Source organism: Plectropomus leopardus, chromosome 14, assembly GCF_008729295.1.
Source record: "Plectropomus leopardus isolate mb chromosome 14, YSFRI_Pleo_2.0, whole genome shotgun sequence".
In the NCBI taxonomy this organism is placed as follows: domain Eukaryota; kingdom Metazoa; phylum Chordata; class Actinopteri; order Perciformes; family Serranidae; genus Plectropomus; species Plectropomus leopardus.
In genome coordinates, this window is record NC_056476.1 from 27,359,573 (window position 1) to 27,382,134 (window position 22,562).

A 22,562-nucleotide genomic window follows, 5' to 3' on the forward strand; every position below is an offset into this window, starting at 1 on the left:
TCTTTCTAGGGTTAAATGAGAAGATCAATTCCATTGCCATGACTCAATGGTAAATCGAAAGCTACAGCCAACACATACGTGGCTTTGTGTGGCCCAAAGAAATATGGTTCCAGCCTGAAACTCATCATAAAACCACAAATTTTTCAGTACCACAGAAGCATCACATGCCCCTGATTAAAGCCATTATGCTAAGCTTAGCTAATAACCTGTTGGTTCTAGAATGGTATCTGGGGTTGAGCGGTATGCAATATTTCATACCTTCCTGAAATTTCAACGGGATTTACGATATATGATGTAAGCGTGTGGTGCTTACACCATCATAAAACAAAACATATCTTGCTAGTATTCTAGTTAGTAAGTCGAGTGTTCCAACAATCACCAGTTTATCAAAATAAATCCTTAATTCATCAAGTGAGATGTAAAAAACATGCCGTTATTCCCCATGGTCTGTCTCTGCTGTTTCTGGCTGATGGCTGTTTACAGTCCTGTAACTTCTCCCTCCTGTTCCACCAGTAGAGACCAGTGACTGGTGCATGCTGTGCACTATATACAAGGAGTTTAATATAAAGAGGAGCGTCTGTATTTATGACAATATTGACATACCTTTGGAATTTCTAAATACTGTACCTTGATATACCGAAATACCCTGATACCGCCCAAGCCTAGTGGTATCTACCATATCTAAATTTAAAACAAACCAAATAATCACATTTCCTGAAATGTGAAACTATTTCTTTGAATTCAGATCAGTAATAGTTACATTTTTATTAACTTACAAAAGCTAAGAATAATTAGCATTAAAAACCATGAAAACAAAAGGTTATTAACTACATCTTGAGAATTTTATTTTCCTCAACTAACACCAGCTCCAGGTCAGTGCAACAGTGCCAAAATGGAAATAAATTTGATGTAACTGCAGCCATGCCATTAGCCATGTTACTGTAGTGTATGAGAGTAAACTGACAACACACAGAGGAAAAACCTCATGCCTCAGAGCTCCAACAATTAGAGATTGATATCTTCTTAAACTCATTGTTTCTGGTATTAGTAAAATCCATCAAAATCAGCAGGCATATCTGCATCCATTCCAAATACAAGAAGAACATTATATTTAGTGTAATTCTCACAAATCGACAGGAGATTAATCTGTCTGCAAAATATTTCATTGGACCTTTTGTTCAGTAATTGAATTTTTATTTTTGGATGATTTTGTTACATTGTAACTAGTACTATTTTCCAGTGATAACATTTAAGTATATTATTAAATTCAACTGAATTAAAACTTAATTAAATTCCAGTACTCCAAACACATGAAGTATAATATAGAAAGTACACAAATCTCTTAGAAAGGTTATATTAATGTATCTATTGGCTGTCAGTGGATAAACTATAAAAAGCTGTATTTAACAGACTAGCAAAATATCTATTGACACTTGAATGGGGACATAAAACCCTAATCGTCTGTTACACATGGATTTTGCTGGCTTTCCGTTCCCACAGCTATGTTACATGTCACTATCACTGGCATCCTTCAGTGTGATTATATGGTTTTTGGTTTTTTTTTTAACTTGACCAACTTCTTTGTACAGTTTATTGTATGTTGGGTGACCTCAAACATCAAGTTTAGCATGACTCACAGAGTTGTGACTTTCATTTTATTCTTACTTTTTTATTCAAAGACTCAAAGAATATCTGCCAAATAACAGTCCAGTCAGCCTGGTGTTCAGAAGAAAATGCTGGTATTGTACAATTCTGCAAGCAATTAATATGTTAACATTTGTTTCATACATCATTCATAACTTAAGTGATGAGCTGAGATAAGCTGACTTGGTCATAGGGCAGTGGAGGGGATTGTTGATGGCATATCACCTGGACACCTACCAAGCACCAGACCACCAGACCACAGTGTGAGACCAACAAACAACAAAACTAGCTTTTTTTTTTGGTCGAGTTATTGCTACCGCATTTTAGGTGTTGTAGGGATCTGTTGAACTCTTTCCTGCACCCTTTCAGTTCCAAAACTTGGGAGTTTAAGCCACCAGTCACTGATTTTCAAACAGGGGAAGTGCCAAGAAAAGTTAATAGTGGCTTTTTTTTGTAGGGACCTGTCCCTGTTTATCCTTTTTTTTAAGCCCCCAAACATGGGTGTTTTTTTTTTGACCCATCGGCGTGTTTCCTGTGGCTTTTCAGTTCCAAAGCGTGTGTTTTTAAAGGGATCTGACTGTGTGTTTCCAACAGCTTTTCAGCTCCAAGTATGGGTGGTTGGAAGGGATGCTTTACTGTGTTTCTAATAGTTTTTCTGCCGCTAAATATCGGTGGTTTTTGGGGACCTGTCTCTGTGTCTCCAGCAGCTTTTCAGCCCTCATACATGGTTATTTAAGTGACCCATCACTGATTTTCCAGCAGGGATGGTGCCAAGAAAAGTGGTTATATTTTGACCATGACATTGCTGTGTTTCCAGTGGATTTGTAACCAAGACATCACAGCATTTCCAGCTGGAATTGTGCCCCAAGAGCTGGATATTTTAAGCCAAAACATGATCTTTTCTTAAATATAACCAGGTGGTTTTGGTGCCTAAACCTAACCACACCGTAACCACAGCATTATTGAAATGTAAATTTCAACATATTTGCTATAAAACCATGCACATGTAAAGTATCCATGGCTTGTAGAAAGGTACAATGCCGGTATTTTTTTCTGGTGATTGGGTTGGTCCAATTCTTTTGTTTAGAGCTAAAATATAAAGGGTCAGTTAGTCACTCCATGCAGTGCAAAAAATGGGAAGTACTTAAATCTCCAGACAAGAACATTTAAACCATTAAGACAAGTGTGGATGTGATTCAGCGCTGGTTGTAATATCCATAATTTCTCTCCATCTCTTGGGTGCTTATTAGTGATAACCTCATTGCTCTGTCTCATAATGTTGTTTTAATGCCTTGTCTAACAAAGTGCTATCTTTGTGCTGTGATTTGGAAGTCATTAATATTTTCAATCAGTGTGTGTGTGGGGATGGGTGTGCGTGCTTGCTCGCATGGTTTTGGGTGTTGGTCAGTGTGTGTTACAGCACTTTTACCTTGCTTTTCTACCCCTTGTCTTTTGATATCTTGGTTCATATTTACATTGTGCTACTGAGCTTTGGGACAACAACACTCCCTAAATGAAGGCAGCTGTAAAAAGAAATTCCACATGCATACATTCACACCTGCATGTATGCACACTGACAAGTATTGTGTAACCACTCGTTCCTCATACTAATGCATGTACAGTAAGAATTAGTCATTGATGCTGCTCTGCACCACAGCCGGTGGTGCTCGATGATATACACTGTTCTGCTAGATGTGACTTTTTTGAATGTCGTCATGAAAATCACTTCATTCCAGAGAAAGTTAACATGTCTTTGTGGGCTCTAGGGAGTTTCTTATTTTTTTTCTTCCATATTAGCGTTTATCTGTTACAGTAAATGGGAGATGTCTGTATTATTTAGTTTCCTTGCGATAGAAAAAGTATCAATACCTAAATCGTGGAATTACAAATGATTGTTAGGTAAAAGCGAAGAGTTACAATGTTACTTATATAGTTACAGAATGTATTTTATTTTGTTTAAACATTTGCACACAGGAAAGTCATCAAGTGATACTAAAAGCATAGCCTGGTGAGATCATCTTAATACCTTGAGCTCAACATTCTTTTTCGCTCTGCGTAGTGGTCGAGATTCACAGCCACCTCTTTGGTGGAAATTACAATCCAATCAGGGCCAATCAGGGATCTGCACCGTATTTGACAACATAAGAAGCCAATCAGGGACTGTGTTCATTGATGATGTAACATATAGGCAGCTGCTTGCAAAATAGTCATAGTGGCTCCTGCTAACTCTAAGGTTAATAGAGTTAAAACTACAATACGTGAAGTAATTGCAGAAATTCATCAGTCAAGTCAATTTTCAGGTTTCCATTACAGATTTGCACAAAACTTAGCAATATTTTCGCAATTAAAACACAAATAAATTCGACACAATTGCAAGATGACTGCGTTTCCATTGAGTAATGCCATGCGACGTCTCTCTCTACTGATAACATTCCAAGAAGCTTGGCGATGGGATGTTCAAAACATTAGCAGCTTTATTTCTATTGCAGCCACCGCACTAGCCGTCATTATTTCCAATCGAAGGCGACATAGGCGTGTTATGCAAGCGAAAATGGAAAGGCAAACCCCTTATACTTGGGAGCGGCCACGTATGATGATGTCTGGGAGGTGATAGTCCAAGGTGATAGTGTAGAAGAGGCTTTGGCTAATGTTGGATTGGCTGAAGGTCCAGACTGATACAGAGAGAGAAAGAATGTTGAGCTCTCATCAGCAGGTTGGTCTTACCAGGCTACAAAAAGTAGGCATTTAGAGCATATTTTAATATAAAAATGGAGTAATATAAACCCCCGAGATCTCTTGGTCTGACGTCTTAATGATGCTATTCTTAATATAAATTAGACCTCCAGAGTACCTTCAGAACGATTAGTACTTGATTGAGAATAACCAGATGTAATCCATTTGGTCCTGAGTGTCAGTCTGTGAATACTACAATGTGTGGTAATGATCTGAACCACTCTGGATGCAAAGGTGTGAAAAGCTTAATGTTTTGTTTTTTTTTTTTTTTACAGTCTTTGAGCTTTGCTGGTGTAAGATGGAATATGGTCCCGCTATTTTTACAAAGTTTATATCGTTTCACGGAAAAGGAGCTTTTCAGAATATTTTGTTTACTACAGAGTAACCTGGGAACGATGGTTGTCACTATTACTGGCAGCTTCACTTGAAAGCGCTTGAGTGTGCCATTAATAGAGGCAATCATCTCAATGTTTGAGTGCAAGTTACCACACATCAGAGATAATTATTTTCTGATATAGTGCCTTTTGAAGCAAATGATTTTCTAAGAATTCTGATTATAAGTGTCATAACTTGGATTGTTCATCTTTTACGGTCTCATTTGACTTCTTTTACCACTTTGTCCTCAACAATACTTATAATTAGCACTGGATGTGTTCTCTGTGTTGACTAATTGCCATGCATTTGATCATAGAAAGTGCACTATTTGCAACATATCAGCAAATTATTAACATGTAAAGTGTCACCCATGTCGATGATATCAGTAGATCATTAAAACAATAAAAACAAAGCTGTTTTGAATTGCCTTCAATCTTGTTAAGGCTCATGCTTGATTGCCTGGTATCAAACATAAATTTCTAACAGATTTCCATGGCAAAGAATGATTTTCCCTAACCAGTCACTTGGGACCAACGTATCTGCGTGAGTCAAACTTCATTTTAAGTCCACACTGATGTTTAGGCATGCCAACATACCCTTTTTCCTGTGTTCTTAGAGAGGAGAGGAGCAAAGTAAAACATACTTTGCTCCTCTCCTCTCTTTAATTTTTTCATTTTTTTCTCCTCTCTTTTCAATTTAGAACAACCTCAATTGCAGCATCTAGCTTGTCTTTAGCACTCAAAATTGTTGTTATTAGTCCTCATTGGTCCTGGTGCACTGCTTGACGAATGCATTAGTTCCACCAATGGCACTGATTTTGAAGAGGCTGTGAAAAAAAGCAAATAATGAAAGAAATGATTTGCAAATCCTTTCGAAAATGTTCCATTCACTACAGTACAAAGACAAGCCATTTAATGTTCAAACTGATATCGTTTGTTATTTTTTGTAAATATACACGCATTCTGAATGCAATGCCTCCAACACGTTCCAAAAATGTTTGAGACAGGGTTAGGGTCAGGACTGCAGGCAGGTCAGTCTAGTACCTGCACTCTTTTACTATGAAGCCACACTGTTGTAACATGCAGAATATGTCTCATTGTCTTGCTGGAAAAAGCAGGGACTTGAAAAATGAGTTGTCTGGATGGCAGCATATGTTGCTCCAAAACCTGTGTGTACCTTTTAGCATTAATGGCGCCCTCACAGATGTGAGCGTTACCCATGATACTATGGGCACTAACAACCCCATATACAATCAAAGATGGCTTTTAAACTTGGTGCTGGTAACAATCTGGATGGTCCTTTTCCTCTTTAGCCCAGAGGACATGACGTCCATGATTTAAAAAAACAATTTGAACACAGCACACTTTCTACTTTGTCTCAGTCCATCTTAGATGAGCTGGGGTCCAGAGAAGTCAACGGTGTATCTGCGTGTTATTTATACATGGCTTTCACTTTGCATGGAAGGGTCTTAACTTACATTTGTAGATGCAGCGACGAACTGCGTTCCGAAAATGGTTTTCTAAAGTTTTCCAGAGCCCATGTAGTGATGTCCTTTACACAATCATGTTTTTATAATGCAGTGCAGCCTGAGGGGTCAAAGGTCATGGTCATTTGATGTTGTCTTTCAGCTTTGTCCCTTACATGCAGGGATTTGTTTGTCCAGATTCTCTGAATCTTTTGATTATATTATGGTTTTTAGATGTTGAAATCCTAAATTCCTTGCCACCGGGCATTAAGAAATCTTTTTGACTATTTGCCCACACAGTTTTTTCTCAAAGTGACCATCCTTGCCTGTGAACAGCTGAGCCTTCTTCAAATCCAGTCATTATACTTACATCTGTTAACAGTTCCCTGATTCCTGATTCCCAATGAAATGTTCCAAGCAGATGTTTTTTTTTTTTTTTTTTTTAGCATTCCACTACTTTACCAGTCTTTTGTTGCCCCTGTCGCAACAGTTTTTGGAACATGCTGCATGCATCAAACTCAGAACAAGTGTAAGATTTACAAAAAAAACAAGTTTATCATTTTGAACATTAAATGTCTCGTCTCTGTACTGTATTCTATTGAATGTAGGTTAAAAAAAAAAGTCCAAACACTTGCATTCTGTTTTTGCTCATATTTTACACAGCATGCCAACCTCAGTTTCACGTCACAATGCCATAGGAATCAGTCAACTTGAACCCAGTGGAATGGGTGGATTCAAAGGTCAGGACGCTGGCGCCATCTTAAACACACCTAGCCTTATTGTTTCAGTAATAACTCAATATTTAAAGTACAGAGTGGGAGTAGGTGTGTGGGACTTGAGGGTGGATACAAAAGTCATGAGAGTATAGTGATAATATTTTAAATGTCATGAAAAGTACTGTTTTAATTCAGGAATATGCCATCTTAAAGAAATACTTCTACCAAAAAATGATGATTTACTTGTACATATGAATTAGTCATGCCCTTTTACCTTGAATTTAAAAAGAGAACTTCTTGCATGCCTCTAAAATGGTGAACATACTAATTTATTGCCTGATTGGAGTTGTCATTTAGCAATAAACCTCTGTTGGACCATTCATTTACAAACTTTCACACAACTTGTGCTGTGTAATCCAAATATTATTTATTCAGTCACATGCTCAATACTTCCAAAACGCATGCATTAAAAAAATAACTTTGTATTGGTCTGGCTTTGAAAAGAGCATAGAAAAGTTTCACTTTTAGTGAATTTTTAAATAATAAGGTTTAAGTCTAGATGCATTTGTTAAGGAAGTACAGAGCATATAACTGGATAAAAGAGACTTTGAAACTTAGAGACTTAGAAATTTGTAGACTTAAAAAAATATTATTCTTGTCAGCCAGCTTGTTTTGACTTCCTCTCTATTTATGAGCTGGGGTGTGACACTTTAAAAAAGTCCCCTCTGTTAAAAATCACTGTACTGTACCTACCAGTAAGTAATCACTGTTAATCTACAGCCAATCTCCAACAGTAAAATACTGCATTTGTGTAAAACGGTTTGGCACTGTAGTTAGTAACGCATTATGGGTTACTCCACTTGAAGCAACAGGACAGACGCCCTTAACAGAATGCAGCTGTTTTAAGCTGTTTGTTTGTTTGTTTGTTTTGTTTTTTTTTGTTGTTGTTGCTTTTTTCTAAAATCCTAGAAATGTCTAAAAGGTTCTAAAAATGTCCTAAAATCCTAGAAATGTCTAAAAAAAAAATAATATATGTCCCAACATTTTAGAAATGTCCTTAAAGGCCAGAAATGTCCTCAAATCTGGGAAACATCCTATCCTTTAAATGTCCTAAAATCCTAAAAACATGTATGGGGCTGCTGCGACTGGCCTCTTTCCTCCTGTTGTTTTGCAAAAGTGAGTATCCCTGCTCAAGGCTCCACATCTAGTGCCTAACAACTGTTCTAAAACTCTTCTCATGGCCTATTGCCTAAATTACTGAATACATATTCATATTAAGGGTGAAATATACAGCCTCCACATATGTTGCCCAGATTTGAATATCAGGCGCTGACAGTTTTTTTCTTTTTTTTCTTTTTTTTTAGCAGTTATTGATAACCAGTGACTCATTGTACAATCAGTTCCTGCCCATCTGAATTCTTTCATCACTGCATGTTTTTTGCAGCAGTATTTAAAGCTCAAATCCAGAATCTCTCCTCCTCTTGTCTTTGCTCCTGCAGCTCTTATCTTTCTGAACTCCTTCCACACTTTGACACACCGCTGCGCTACAAAAATGTCCACGGTTGGCAAGGTAGGTATATATTTCAATATGGGCGTATTCTTATGTACAAATGTGATGTTTTAATGGGTTTTCCAGAGTATAGTGTTATAGCTGACCCTCTGAAACCTAAGAACCCTGATCTCTTTCAAAAACATGGGAAGAAGTCAAGTGTTAAAAGAAAATTAACTGAAATTTAACACAATGAAAATGAAAATAATTGTAACTAAATAATTAATAAATGTGTAGATAAATAGTTATTATTATTATTAACAATAATAATAATAGTAATAAGTGTTGCATATAGAAAAATAGAGTTTTCTCTATTTTCTTCCCTTTTTTCAATTATTCTAATAATTATAATAATTCTTCTTCTTCTTCTTCTTCTTCTTCTCTCTTTCTCTTTTGCAACACTGTTTTCTGGTCATTTTCTTTTTCTAATGTCTTGAACCAATCTGTTCAAGTTTTTGACATTAATATTAATATTGAATATTAAAAAAATCTTAAATATCATGTTTGGTGAAATGTTTCAGTGCTCTTATGTGCAGTGTAATCCTCTTTGTACATGCATGTTTTTTTCACTCACAAAAGGTTGAATGAAAAAATCTAACAATCCCTTTGTCTTCCTGACCCCCTGTGCCTCGGTGAATTATTGCATGTCCTCTTTTGACTCTGCACACAATTCAAAACTATGCAGACAGTTTTGCGAAACTGTGGATACTGGCAAAGATGAGGGCAATAGTAAGCCAAAAGAGATCATTGTGGGAGCCCAAGAATTCATTTTAGGTCCACAATGGAATTAAAAAAAAAACAAAAACAAATTTAAGGGAAACCGCTTCAAGCATAAAGCGTGGTCACAATGGATTTACTCAGTGGTTTACACAGTGATACTAAAAATGTCAACGCAGCATTAAATTACACTGTTCGAATTCAGTGTTTGTTTGCCAGATAACATGCGTGGACTTTAAACTGTTGAAGTTCATGTGAGGTTTGCTGTTTCAGGAGCAGCTGTGTCAAAGAAATGGAAACTCGTGTTAACTTTTAATTCATAGCTGTGCAGTGAAACCCAATTTATTTATTTGTTATGGCGATCATTTGCATTATGAATTTGGTGCTTTTAGCTGAGTGTTTGCCTTGAAACTATGATACAGAGGACATAACATTTCAACTAATGCTGAACTAAAATGCAGGGCTTAGAGGGTTACTCAGGGTTCACATGGTTTCCTGAAATTTTTTTCAGGTTTGTGAACATAAGGGGTGAAAAAAATAGAAGCCTGAAAAGTTTTGGAAAATAGACAGTCATAGGTCATAGAAAGTGCTTGAATTTATATATTTTGTGCATGAATGTTGATGTTGTTTGCCTGTTGTTGTCTGTGAAATCCTGTAAAGCCCACTACTTCTCATGATAAAAATTCTCAGTGTTGCTGCAGTAATTAACCTTGATCCATGTCTCAAACTATGCCATGTTGGGTCCTTGAATTTTAGGAAATTGGGCTTTGAAAGCCTTCTTTTATTTTAATGTTTATAAGGTGTGAGAACCCTGGTTTCCAAAAAAAAAAAACTGCTTTTCAGAAACCCATTCCAGTTTGGGTGCACCCAGTAAGGTGAGATTTCATGCTGGTGTCACTGCCCTGTAGGTCATCAAGTGCAAGGCAGCAGTGGCCTGGGGGCCAAACGAGCCCTTGATGATGGAGGAGATTGAAGTAGTCCCACCCCAGGCCAACGAGGTCCGCATCAAGGTGAGAGGTCCACTTACACATGAACACAAGGATCTCTTACTGCACTTTTGAGTTAGGGTTAGTGAATGAATGTAGTTGGTAGGTTATTTAAGATGTTGAGACTTTACTGACAATAACTTTACTATACTAAACTAAGATTTTTTTTTACTTTTGTTAAGTTAGCCAGTTATGCTAATGACTGCACCTTATGTTATACATATGGGTAACAGACCTAAAAAAAGTTGCTGTTGCTTGGCTATGATTTGAGTTGCAAATCCAACTTTGAAGAAAGCATAACACCCAACTGTTCAAGAGAAACATACATCAGTGTTGTCACTGTACGGTTGTTGTCATCTGTGCAGATTGTGGCCACCGGGTTGTGCCACACAGACCTGTATCATCTGTTTGAGGGTATGCACAAAGACGGCTTCCCAGCAGTCCTTGGCCATGAGGGAGCCGGCATCGTGGAGAGTGTTGGGCCTGGAGTCACTGAATTTCAGCCAGGTCAGTCAAACCATACAACCTCAACTGTTTTATTTGTCTAACAACTTATGTTTTTTACTGCAAGACTTTGTGCCGGCAATGGTAGCAATGGGTAGACCATGGCCTGTTTACACCATTCAGCCCAACAAACTTGTTTCATGTTTGAATTATCATCTTGTTAGTTGGCCTAAACTTTCTTTTACATGACAACATTGTTTTTTTTTTATTTTAGGGGACAAGGTGATTCCTCTGTTCATCTGGCAGTGTAGAGAATGTCGCTTCTGCAAGAGTCCCAAAACCAACCAGTGTGTCAGAGGATGGTAAGTTAATCTTTTGTCTTTTCATCTCTTACTGTCAGTAATCAAGGCTTTGTTAATAAGGCTATTGACCCATTGGCTGGTGCAGTAACATTTCTTTCCTTGTCATAATGCTCATTAAAGCACCTTTAGGTGTTGTTCGATGACAACATTGGACAGTTTGTTTGGATCTTTGGATTTTCATTTTTTGGCATATTTTTCTCACACTAGCTAATAGTCATTGCATCCTCTGACAGAAAGGGTTTAAGGCAAAGATCGATTCTCAAGTTGTATTTTCCTTTCAATAAATTTTCTGTTCAGGGCTGTAGATCGCCATAATGTGATGGCAGCCCCAGAGTCCAGGTTTACTTGTAAGGGGAAAAAGGTGCTGCAGTTTATGGGAACCAGTACCTTCTCTGAGTACACTGTGATGAACCAGATGGCTGTGGCTAAGATTGATCCAGCTGCCCCTCTGGACAAAGTCTGTCTCCTTGGCTGTGGGGTCTGCACAGGATATGGAGCAGCAGTTAACACTGCTAAGGTGTGTATGTTTGACGATTGTGGATTTTCCATGAACGGTTGGAGGCTAATACCTGCAGTAGTGAATCCCCTCCACACCACAGCCGCATTTTTAAGGGTGAAAGACTTAATTAAGAATTAAGAAGTGCAACCTAAAGAGCCATGTTGACCAAAGACTGTTACTTCAGGTGGAACCAGGCTCCACATGTGCTGTGTTCGGCCTGGGAGCTGTGGGTTTGGCTGCAGTCATGGGCTGCAAAGCTGCAGGAGCCAAAAGGATTATCGCTGTTGACATCAATCCAGAGAAGGCTGAGAAGGCCAAGGTGTTCGGCGCGACTGACTTCGTGAACCCCAAGGATCACAATAAACCAATCAGTGAAGTGCTGTGTGAGATGACTGACGGAGGAGTGGACTACTCCCTGGAATGTGTCGGGAATGTGGGAGTTATGGTGAGGCATATAGAGAGGTTTGAACAAACTGTTAACTGCCTCAAAAAGACTCGGTGTGTAGATTCCCTCCCAAATGTTATTCAAGTGTTCAAGCATACATTTTCTCAGCTGCTCTGTAGATTTCAAACCCTTCTTGTTCCAAGCCCACTGACTTTGCGCTGTTTCTCCATCTAGCGCAGTGCCTTGGAGTCTTGCGTGAAAGGCTGGGGTGTGAGCGTGATCGTTGGCTGGACAGACATGTACGACGCTGCCATCCGACCCATTAACCTCATCAGTGGACGCACATGGAAGGGCTCCCTATTTGGAGGTGAGGTGCCTGACAGTCAAATATCACCATCCCCACTTACTAATGACACAACTTTAACGTCAACAGTCAACAGGTTGTAATTTTCGATTGCTTGTCAGTTTGAATAATGCAGGTCTAAATAGTAATATGAACAACAGCAAAAGTGGGTTCAGTTCATCTAGGTTTTGGGTTTGGGTTTACCTGTATCCTTAACTCCTTGACTGGCAATCAAAGACATTTTTGTATGTCCTGCCAGTAGCTGGTAGAGCCATCACTCCTAGTGGCAGAGTTGGGACCAAATCATTAGTTCACAAGTCCCAAGTCTTTGCACTCATGTCCCAAGTCCTAAACTTTAACTTCCCTGCTGGAAAGAAAACAGCTAAAAGCAGTTTATGACGGTAGCTGGTTTTAGTTGGTTTTAGCTGGTTGAAGATGGTCTTAAATGGTCCTAGCCCACTTCTTGCTGATCTTTTATGGTTTAGCTAGATGGGCCATCAGCCAGACATGCTGGTGTGACCAGCGCCAAAGCCTCAAAGTAAGCCCAAACTGACATATCCAATAATAAGCGTGAACTTGCTAAGAATGAATAGTGTCAATGATAGCTGATTTGGGAAATTAACTGAATTTTCGGCAAGCTTTTCAAATAACATACTTTTGAATCTTTGGGCTTGGGGGAAGGCATCAAGTATTTTTAAGACCAAAGGCTGAAGTCCAAATTAAGTCAGAAATCATTGGTGTTAAAGTCCAAGACAGGTTTTTTTTTTTTTTTTTTGTCTTGTTGAGTCTAAAGTCGTCAAATGTCACATGGGTCCACATCTCTGGTTAGTGGTAGCAGAATAGTCTCACTTTACAACCACCATCTGTATTGTGGTGATAACCAAAAGGCTGTACACATGATCTTTGCAATCATTCAGCCAGTATTATTAAGATAAGAATGTATTTGCTCTTATTTTATTATGTGTGTGTTCTCTGTTGTTCAGGATTTAAGAGTAAGGATGGTGTGCCACAGATGGTTAAAAACTACCTGGACAAGAAGGTGGAGCTGGACGAGTTCATCACTCACAAAATGCCTTTGGCCCAAGTCAATGATGCCATTGAGCTGATGAAGCATGGCAAATGGTACATTTACAGTCCTATGTATTCTCCACCTTTTAGGATTTACTAACCAGCTACACAGATGAAGAATTCATACTTGCAAGTCCTCTAACTTTGTTTTGTTTTTGTCCCACAGTATCCGGACAATCCTGAGTGTTTCTCCAGAATAAGACCATTGTGTCTGCAGCTTTTTGTATCAAAGCTCAAAACAACATTCAAGCTCATAATAAAGACATCTCTGAAATTTTGGACTGTATACATGCCTGACCTTTAACACTCAACACTATTCAGTGGATTATGTGCAAATTGTGAGAATCATGTGTTGACACTTGGCAGATGAGATCTGTGGCTTCCCTGTTTGTGTTCTAGGATTATTTGTGATGTTGTAGGTCAAACAATTTTATTTCAGATTTCTCTGGCCATTATAGTTAAATCAATGCTTGCTTATCCCAAAACCAACACTGTACAAACACCAACTTATTTTCTTTTCCCTGAATAAGGATTACACTTGTTAAGACTTGCATCATAATTCTATAATTCTACCATAACACATACATCATTAACCTTGAGCCTATTGTTAAATCCAAATGTATACCCCTCCATCAGTTTATCTCCCTATATTAACTTACTCTTCTACATTAATTTACTCCCCTACATCATATTTCCCCTACAACAATTTATTTCTATACACAACATTAAAAAAAAAAAGGGGGGGGGGGGGGGGGGGGGGGGGGGGGGGGGGTTATCAAGGAAAGTCTCACTAAAAATGGGACATTTGCATGATTTACATACATTTTGGCAAAACCAGCTCTATACAGCCTCCACAGCCCAGCCATGTAATCAGGAACTTTCATAAGTTTTTATTTATTGATCACCTCTGACTCATTTTACTTTCATCCGTGCCAATGCAAATGTTTGCATAACTTAACATAACTAACCTGCTTTATCTTGCAGCAGTGCTGAACCCTTTGAAACCTGGGCAAATTGGCTTGATTTTGCAAAACTAAAAAATGTGAGGAGAAGGCTATGTGCAGCCAAACAAGAAATTGCATAGAAATTTGCAAAGAAATTAAATGTTATAAGAAAAATATATTAAGAAATAAATTAACAAATGTAAAACAACTGAAATGAGAAGATTGCCAATATATATATATACACACACACACATATATATATATATATACATATATATACATATATATATATATATATATATATATATATGTGTGTGTGTGTGTGTGTGTGTGTGTGTGTGTATATATTTTTTCTTTTTTTTCTAAATTTTAAATATATAATTATAAGAATTATGAATATAGTTTACTGGATATTTCACTCCATATTTGAAATCTACTAATCTAGCTAATTCTCCAGTCAGTTTCTTGTTATCTTTTATAAATTTCCTGTAATTTGTGATATTTTTTTTCCAAGTAGTTCATTGCCCTTTTCCCATGTTTTTGAAAGAAATCAAACCACTTTTCTCAGGTCCCAGAGATTTAAATTCTTGTGAAAGGTGTCAACAAAACTGATATCAATCTAGGTTCTAAAGGGTTAACCTGTTAGGCGCTGCTGCCCCTTTTCGGCACCTCAAATCCAAAGTCTGTCCCTGTCACTCTGCTGTCCTAAAGCTCTAACTTTCTCCACTTTGTTGGAACTTTCAAGACATTGAAATATTTTTGTTGCAAAAATGTCCACAGTCGGAAAGGTAGGGACGTGTTTCAATATGGGAATATTCTTATGTACAACTGTAATGCTTTAAAGAGTTTTTCAGAGTGATGTTTGTGAGTTATTACTTTTGTATAAGTTTATACATTGTGTTTTTAAGGAAAATCCTGCAAAGTATACCGTGAAGATATTTTCCGTATATATTCTATTTGCAGGTGCTCATTTTTCACTCAAACCATCTTAGAATCATTATTTTGTTCTGCAAAAAAATGTATTTGTTGTCATAGGAATTCATTGTAGATCCACAGTGGAATTTAAAAAAATGAATTGGTTTGCCTTGGAGTTTCTTTGCTTTTTCAGTTTTTCAGTATGTCAATCATTAAATTCCACTGTTCTAATTAAATGTATGTTTAATTACATTTAATTCTCTGCATTTATCACAAAAATGGTTTTACGGTCGCAAGAGGTGGTATTTCAGGCAATTCGAAAAAGCCATATTTCGTAGAACTGCAATGGAAACATGCCTTGACATGATAGTACAGAGGATAGTAACATTTCATCTAATGTATCTAAACTAAGGCATAGTAAAATTCATGCCTTGAAAGGTTACCGCAAATGGAGGTTACAATATTGTAACCCTAGTTCTATTAGCACTGGTGGAGCCCTCTACTGGGCTCTTTGGGTAATATTCCTCTACGTTTGCATACTGAGAAAATCCTAAACATAACGACCGTTTTTACCAGTCCTGTCATTCCAGCAAGCATAGACCCCAAAAATAACGTGTCAATTGTTACATTGATCAAGGCTGCTGACACTGCCACATCATGCGCGGAGCGTCTGTCCACCTGGAGGCTTGGTCAGTGAACTCGCACAGCCATCCTGCAAGGTGTTTCTTGGACAGGACTTTACCGGCCACACTATCACTATGCACAAAAACAGCTGTTTAGTGCATTTGATGAGGGCTGTGCATTCCACTCCTCCACTTGGTCTGCGCTGAGGTAATGATGAGGTCCTTGAAGCGGCTACGCCATCAATGGAGGAAGCTTCTCAGTGTGCTATTCACTATTGCTGAAGAGAACGAAATGTCAGACATGGAAATCTTCCTCCTTGTAGCGTCTGCACATACTTGGGTGGGCGTTTCCTGATTGCCCAGCTACATTTATGCTTTTCTCAGTGTGTGAATGCATACTTGTAACTAGAGGAGTATTACCCAAAGAGTCTAGTATTGGGCTGAGCCTGTGTGAGATAAAACTGTAATAGCACCTTGCGGAAACCCATCCTGATATACTTTAACTGTGGCAGTACTCAGACATGTGCGATTTCATGCTGGTGTAACCACCCTGTAGGTCATCAAATGCAGGGCAGCGGTGGCCTGGGAGCCCAACAAGCCTTTGGTGATGGAGGAGATAGAAGTAGCTCTGCCTCGAGCCAACGAGGTCCGCATCAAGGTGAGAGACATCCACTTTCACATGTAAACAGTCTTACTGAACTTTTGTGTTAATGAGTGAATGTAGTTTGTAATAGTGAGAGTTCACTGGAGGATTTAAGACTTAACTGACCAAAAATCCTTAGTGACATCATCAAACTAAACTGTTCTTCTTGATGTGCAATGGACAGTGACGAAGGTAACGCTTTACAAAGTAATGTATCTTTGTAATCACATTACTTTTGTCAATAATGCAGCAATGTGTTGAGAACTTGTGGTTCATAGTATTAAAATGGCCATATGGGATAATTTTTATTATTCTTTCATTCACTGTCTGTAACCGCTTAATCACTGATTATGTAAAAAAAAAATATGATTTAATGTGCATTTAATTAACTCCTGGGGCACCGTTCCTGAAAAGGAAAAACTGATGGTTTATTATACCAGTTTTCTTTGCATTTTTTACCCCAGGACTGAACCTGGGGTACCTTTACTAAATAATTAGAACATTATTAGCAACTAATTTACTGCCCAACAATTCCAACTGTTCAAAAGAAACGAGTAAAAGTGTTGTCAATATGTGGTTGTTGTCTTCTTTTCAGATTGTAGCAACCACAGTGTGTCACACAGACCTGTATCATCTGTTCGAGAGTATGCCAAAAGATGGCTTCCCAACAATACTTGGCCATGAGGGAGCCGGCATTGTGGAAAGTGTTGGGCCCGGAGTCACTGAATTTCAGCCAGGTCAGTTAAAATTTACAACCTCAACTGTTTTATTTGTCTAACAGCTTTTTTGTTTTACTGCCAGACTTTGCAGCAGCAGTGCTACAATGAGTAGACCATGGCCTATTTCTGCCGTCCAGCCCAACAAACCTGTTACACATTTGATTTTCTGTTTTGTAAGATGACCTACAATTCCTGTCACATGGCAACATTGTTTTTTTTTAAATTTTATTTCAGGAGACAAGGTCATTCCTCTGTTCATCTGGCAGTGTAGAGAATGCCGCTTCTGTAAGAGTTCCAAAACCAACGAGTGTGTGAAAGGATGGTGAGCTTATCTTTGTATTTTTATCTCTTAATTTCAGTACTCAAGGATGTATTCATAATGTTATAGACCCATTGTGGGGGTGTAGTAACATTTCCGTCCATGTATGTCATGGGAGCACCAGGTGTTGTCTGATGACGACATGGGGCATATTATTTGATTATTTGGATTTTCTTTTTTGCCATGTTTTGCTCACGTTAACAAATACTATAATAGAAAGGGTTCAAGGCAAAAATGTAGGCTCAAATTTTTCTTTCCTCTCATTAAATTAACTGTGCAGGGCTGTTGATCTCCCTGATGTGATGGCAGCCCCAAAGCCCAGGTTTGTCTGTAAGGGGAGGAAGCTTGTGCCGTTTATGGGAACCAGTACCTTCTCTGAGTACACTGTGGTTAACCAGATGGCTGTGGCTAAGATCGACCCCACCGCCCCTCTGGACAAAGTCTGTCTCCTTGGCTGTGGGATCTGCTCAGGATATGGAGCAGCAGTTAACACTGCTAAGGTGTGTATGTTTGACTTTTGGGGTAGTCCAACATGTATTGTTGAAAGCTAATACCTGCAGTAACTAATTCTCCTAACCCCACTCTGTTTAACATAACACACTGGAAATGAACCATACTGGCCTCTTTTGAGACCATAGTGTTTGGAGAGATGCAGCATTTTAAGAATTAAGAAGTCTAACCTAAAGATCCATGTTGACCAAAGTCTGTTGTACTAAAGGTGGAACCGGGCTCCACATGTGCTGTGTTCGGCCTGGGAGCTGTGGGTTTGGCTGCAGTCATGGGCTGCAAAGCTGCAGGAGCCAAAAGGATTATTGCTGTTGACATCAATCCAGAGAAGGCTGAGAAGGCCAAGGTGTTCGGCGCAACAGACTTCGTGAACCCCAAGGATCACAATAAACCAATCAGTGAAGTGCTGTCTGAGATGACTGACGGAGGAGTGGACTACTCCCTGGAATGTGTTGGGAATGTGGGAGTCATGGTAGGGAGGTAGAGAAGTTTGTGTTTGTGTCACTTCTTCCCACCTATTCCCAAGAAGAAGTGATATCTAATTTTTATAGCATACATTTTCTCATCTGCTCTGCAGATTTAAAACCCTGTGGCAACTGACTTTGTGCTATTTCTCCATCTAGCGCAGTGCCTTGGAGTCTTGTGTGAAAGGTTGGGGTGTTGGTGTGATTGTTGGCTGGACAAACATAAACGATGTTTCTGTTCGACCAGTTCAGCTCATCACTGGACGCACTTGGAAGGGCTCCTCATTTGGAGGTGAGATGCCCGTCAGTCAAATATGACCATCCGCACGAAATAATTAAACTACTTTAACTTTCACTGTCACAGGTCATCAAGAGAGTAGGTCATAAAAGAAACTGCCATAATATGAGCATCAGCAAAACTAGGTTGATCTCATCTAGGTTTCGAGTAAGGAAATCATCCTTTTCTTTTTGACTGGCAACTGTAGACATTTTTCACATTCACGTAATTTGTTGGATGTTGTTGAATCTCCATCTGTAACTTTCGACAAGCATGTTTTGCATACTGCAGTTTGTTTTTTTGTTGACCACTGCATGTTTTATTTTACAAAGACAAAATAGCGTAGACTTGCTGGAAATAAAAAGCGATAATGTTAGCTGATTCGGGAAATGAACTGATATGTGGTTCATTTTTTGAAGAACATACTTTTCAATCTTTAGGCGTGGGGGAAGTTTTTTTTAGGTCAAAAGGCTAAGTCTTTGCAACTCTTTTTTTATTTTGTACCATTTAATCTAAAGTCATGACTCAAGTCCGCACCTCTGGTAAGTGGTAACTGAATACTCTCACTTTACAACAATCATCTGTGTTGTAGTAATAACCAAAAGGGTGTAAACTTGATCTATGCAATCATTTAGCCAGTATTAATAAGATAATACTTTACTTGCTCTTATTTTATTATGTGTGTGTGTGTGTGTGTGTGTGTGTGTGTGTGTGTGTGTTCTCTATTGTTCAGGATTTAAGAGTAAAGATGGTGTGCAACAGATGGTTAAAAACTACCTGGATAAGAAGGTGAAGGTGGATGAATTTATCACTCACAAGATGCCTTTGGCCCAAGTCAATGATGCCATTGAACTGATGAAGCATTACAAATGGTACATTTACACTTATATATATTCTCCACCTTTTAGGATTTCCTAAAAAGCTACACAGATAAAGTACTGATACATGGAAGTCCTCTAACTTCTGTTTTGTTTTTGTCCCACAGCATCCGGACAGTCCTGAGTGTTTCTCCACAATAAGAACATCGTGTCTGCAACTATATTCGAACAAAGCTCAACACAATATTCAAGCTCTTAACAAAGAGATCTATCAAAATTTAGACTGTATACGTGCCTGATCTTGAGCACTATTCAGTTTGCAGATTGTAAGAATCTTGTGTTGGCATTTGACAGATGGGATCTGTGGCTTCCCTGTGTGTGTCCTAGTGTTGTTTGTGTTGTTGTTAGAGTTTTAGTTCAGATAGCTAAGATTATCACATTTAAATTAATGTTTGCTTAACTTGGCAGGCAGTGTTTAAGTCATTATTACAAGGTACAAGATAGATTTATTGTCATTTTTCTCAAAAGTGGTTTATGAAGAACTGAAATTAAAGTTGATCCTAAATCCTGCTTGAATTCTGATCAAAGTCCCATTGTCATCAAATTGCATTTGTTTTGTCTGCTACAGCATATATAACAACTCTATATTTGTCCCGTGTCCTCTGGAGACATTACTTCAGTATAACCAATAAAATCTTGCGTAAAGCAGTAACTCAACCTAAGGTAGTCCAGACAGCAGCCTGCTACACAACACACACTTTGAACAACTCAGCTAATAATTTAAAGCATGTAATTATCTGCTTCAATAAAAAATATTTATAACCCATCATGAACTTTGCACTCTTAGTTGTTATGATCACATATCATCAGTTTGCAAATATGACTTGCACTGTGACTGGAACAAAATGTTGACACAAGTAAGAGCTTGAACGTGAATGCCCTTATAAATTGTGATACTTTGATTTATTTTTATAAGAAAGTTAACTCTAATTATTGTCTTCACGTCTCATCTTTGAGTGCACAAGAAACATTTAATTTGTACCATTTACTCGTATGTCATCAACCTTTAGATTTTTGTTAGATCCAGATTTAGTCTCCTACATCATTGTATTTCCCTACATTTTTCACCTACATCAATGTATTCCCCTACATTATTCAACTATATCAGTGTATTCCTCTACATTTTTCAGCCACATCAGTGTATTCTCCTACATTACTGACCTACGTCAATGTATTCCCCGACATTATTCACCTACATCAGTGTATTCCTCTACATTATTCACCCATATCAATGCATTCCCATACATTATCCACCTAGATCATTGTATTCCCCTACATTATTCCCCTACATTAATTTGTTCCCCTACATTAATTTGTTCCCCTCAGTCATTTTATTCACCTACATCAATGTATTCCCTTACATTATTCATCTATATCAATGTATTTCCCTACATTATTCCCCTACATTAATATATTCCCCTACATTAATTTGTTCCCCTCAGTCATTTTATTCACCTACATCAATGTATTCCCTTACATTATTCATCTATATCAATGTGTTTCCCTACATTATTCACCCATATCAATGCATTCCCATATATTATTCACCTACATCATTGTATACCCCTACATTATTCACCTACATTAATATATTCCTCTACATTAATTTGTTCCCATCAATCATTTTATTCACCTACATCAGTGTATTCCCTTATATTATTCACCTATATCAATGTATTCCCCTACATTATTCACCTACATCATTGTATTCCACTACATTATTCACCTACATCATTGTATTCCCCTACATTATTCACCTACATCATTGTATTCCACTACATTATTCACCTACATCAGTGTATTCCCCTACATTATTCACCTACTTTAATATATTCCCCTATAATAATAAGTTTAGGTCAACAAAAATGGTTGAGTTCATAGTTAAGTTTTGTCATAAAATGATAACTAAATGTCAGTCTGATTGTTCCAGTCATACAGGTATGAAGTTATTTAGAAACACTATTAACTTATTAGCATATACTCCTCAGTATGTATTGTATTTAGGTTAAAACTATGTTAAGTATCCTTCCTTTTTATAAACTGAAAACAGCTAAGGGCTAGGTGGAGGCCAGGACAGTCTGTACAGTATCTGGTCTTGGGTGGTAGGGACTTTGAGCACTCATGGATTGTAAAGCCGCTGGAGCAGCCAAGTTCATTGTTGATCTTAACCCTGATAAGTCTGAAATTTTTCCAGAATTCAGTGTCAGGTGTAGTGAGACAAAGGAGGACAGCAAGCCAATCCAAGAGGTCTTTGTCTAAAGTCTAAATTTACAAATAAGCTACAGTGAATATAGTCCAAAAACATTAAAGTAATGCTGAAATAATGGTCGAGTGCTGGTTGGATCAGGTTGATGTGCTACTGTCTTCTCCTAGTAGAAGAGATCATTTCTATATAGACTATTTGCAGAGGGAAATATTTTTACAGGATGTTATGACAGGGATATGATATGTGGGACTGAGTATCCCTGGCATACAGATTTTCCTAATCAAAAGCTGAAACAGCAGCACTATTGAGAAAGCTGCTTGTTGTGTTACAGAATGAGACAGAAAGAGGAGGGATTTTTGGATTATATATTATTATTATAACATTATATTATATAACAGTGTTTCTGTAAACAACTTAATCAGAATGCTGCATTGTCATGTTATGACCAGAAATTTGAAATATTTTCCAACAAGCATTGCCCGTTCCACCCAAACTGCAGGTCAACCCATGAAACCCACATACCACTACTGCAAACCCTGACTTATTTATGGAAGCTGTGAAGGGCAAGAAAACATTTGTTTGGGGGGACAAGAAAACAAAAAAATTGAGTGGGGGCAAGAAAAAAAAATTTAAGGAGGAAAATAAGGCTCAATTTTCTAAGGGTTTCTTTTTGTAATACTTATTTTGACCACAAGAGGCTGAAGGCTCCTGAATTGCCTCAAAAAAAACCCCAACTTTTTTTGTCACCAAAAAAAACAAAATTTTCTTGCCCCCCCCAATT

General features: G+C 38.0%; 2 protein-coding genes across 2 annotated transcripts; both read left to right on the forward strand.

Moving 5' to 3' along the window:
* Positions 1–8,397: 8,397 nt before the first annotated feature.
* On the forward strand, positions 8,398–13,560 carry LOC121953396 (alcohol dehydrogenase 1-like). The gene is made up of 9 exons (XM_042500466.1): positions 8,398–8,503; positions 10,108–10,209; positions 10,551–10,692; positions 10,904–10,991; positions 11,289–11,508; positions 11,675–11,935; positions 12,110–12,242; positions 13,202–13,340; positions 13,453–13,560. The coding sequence occupies exons 1-9, from the start codon at positions 8,486–8,488 to the stop codon at positions 13,484–13,486; spliced, it is 1,137 nt and encodes a 378-aa protein (XP_042356400.1). The 5' UTR covers positions 8,398–8,485; the 3' UTR covers positions 13,487–13,560.
* Positions 13,561–14,791: 1,231 nt separating this feature from the next.
* Positions 14,792–20,334, forward strand: LOC121953506 (alcohol dehydrogenase 1-like). The gene is made up of 9 exons (XM_042500666.1): positions 14,792–15,018; positions 16,325–16,426; positions 17,007–17,148; positions 17,365–17,452; positions 17,730–17,949; positions 18,168–18,428; positions 18,580–18,712; positions 19,431–19,569; positions 19,683–20,334. Exons 1-9 carry the CDS (start codon positions 15,001–15,003, stop codon positions 19,714–19,716), a joined length of 1,137 nt encoding a protein of 378 aa, XP_042356600.1. The 5' UTR covers positions 14,792–15,000; the 3' UTR covers positions 19,717–20,334.
* Positions 20,335–22,562: the final 2,228 nt, after the last annotated feature.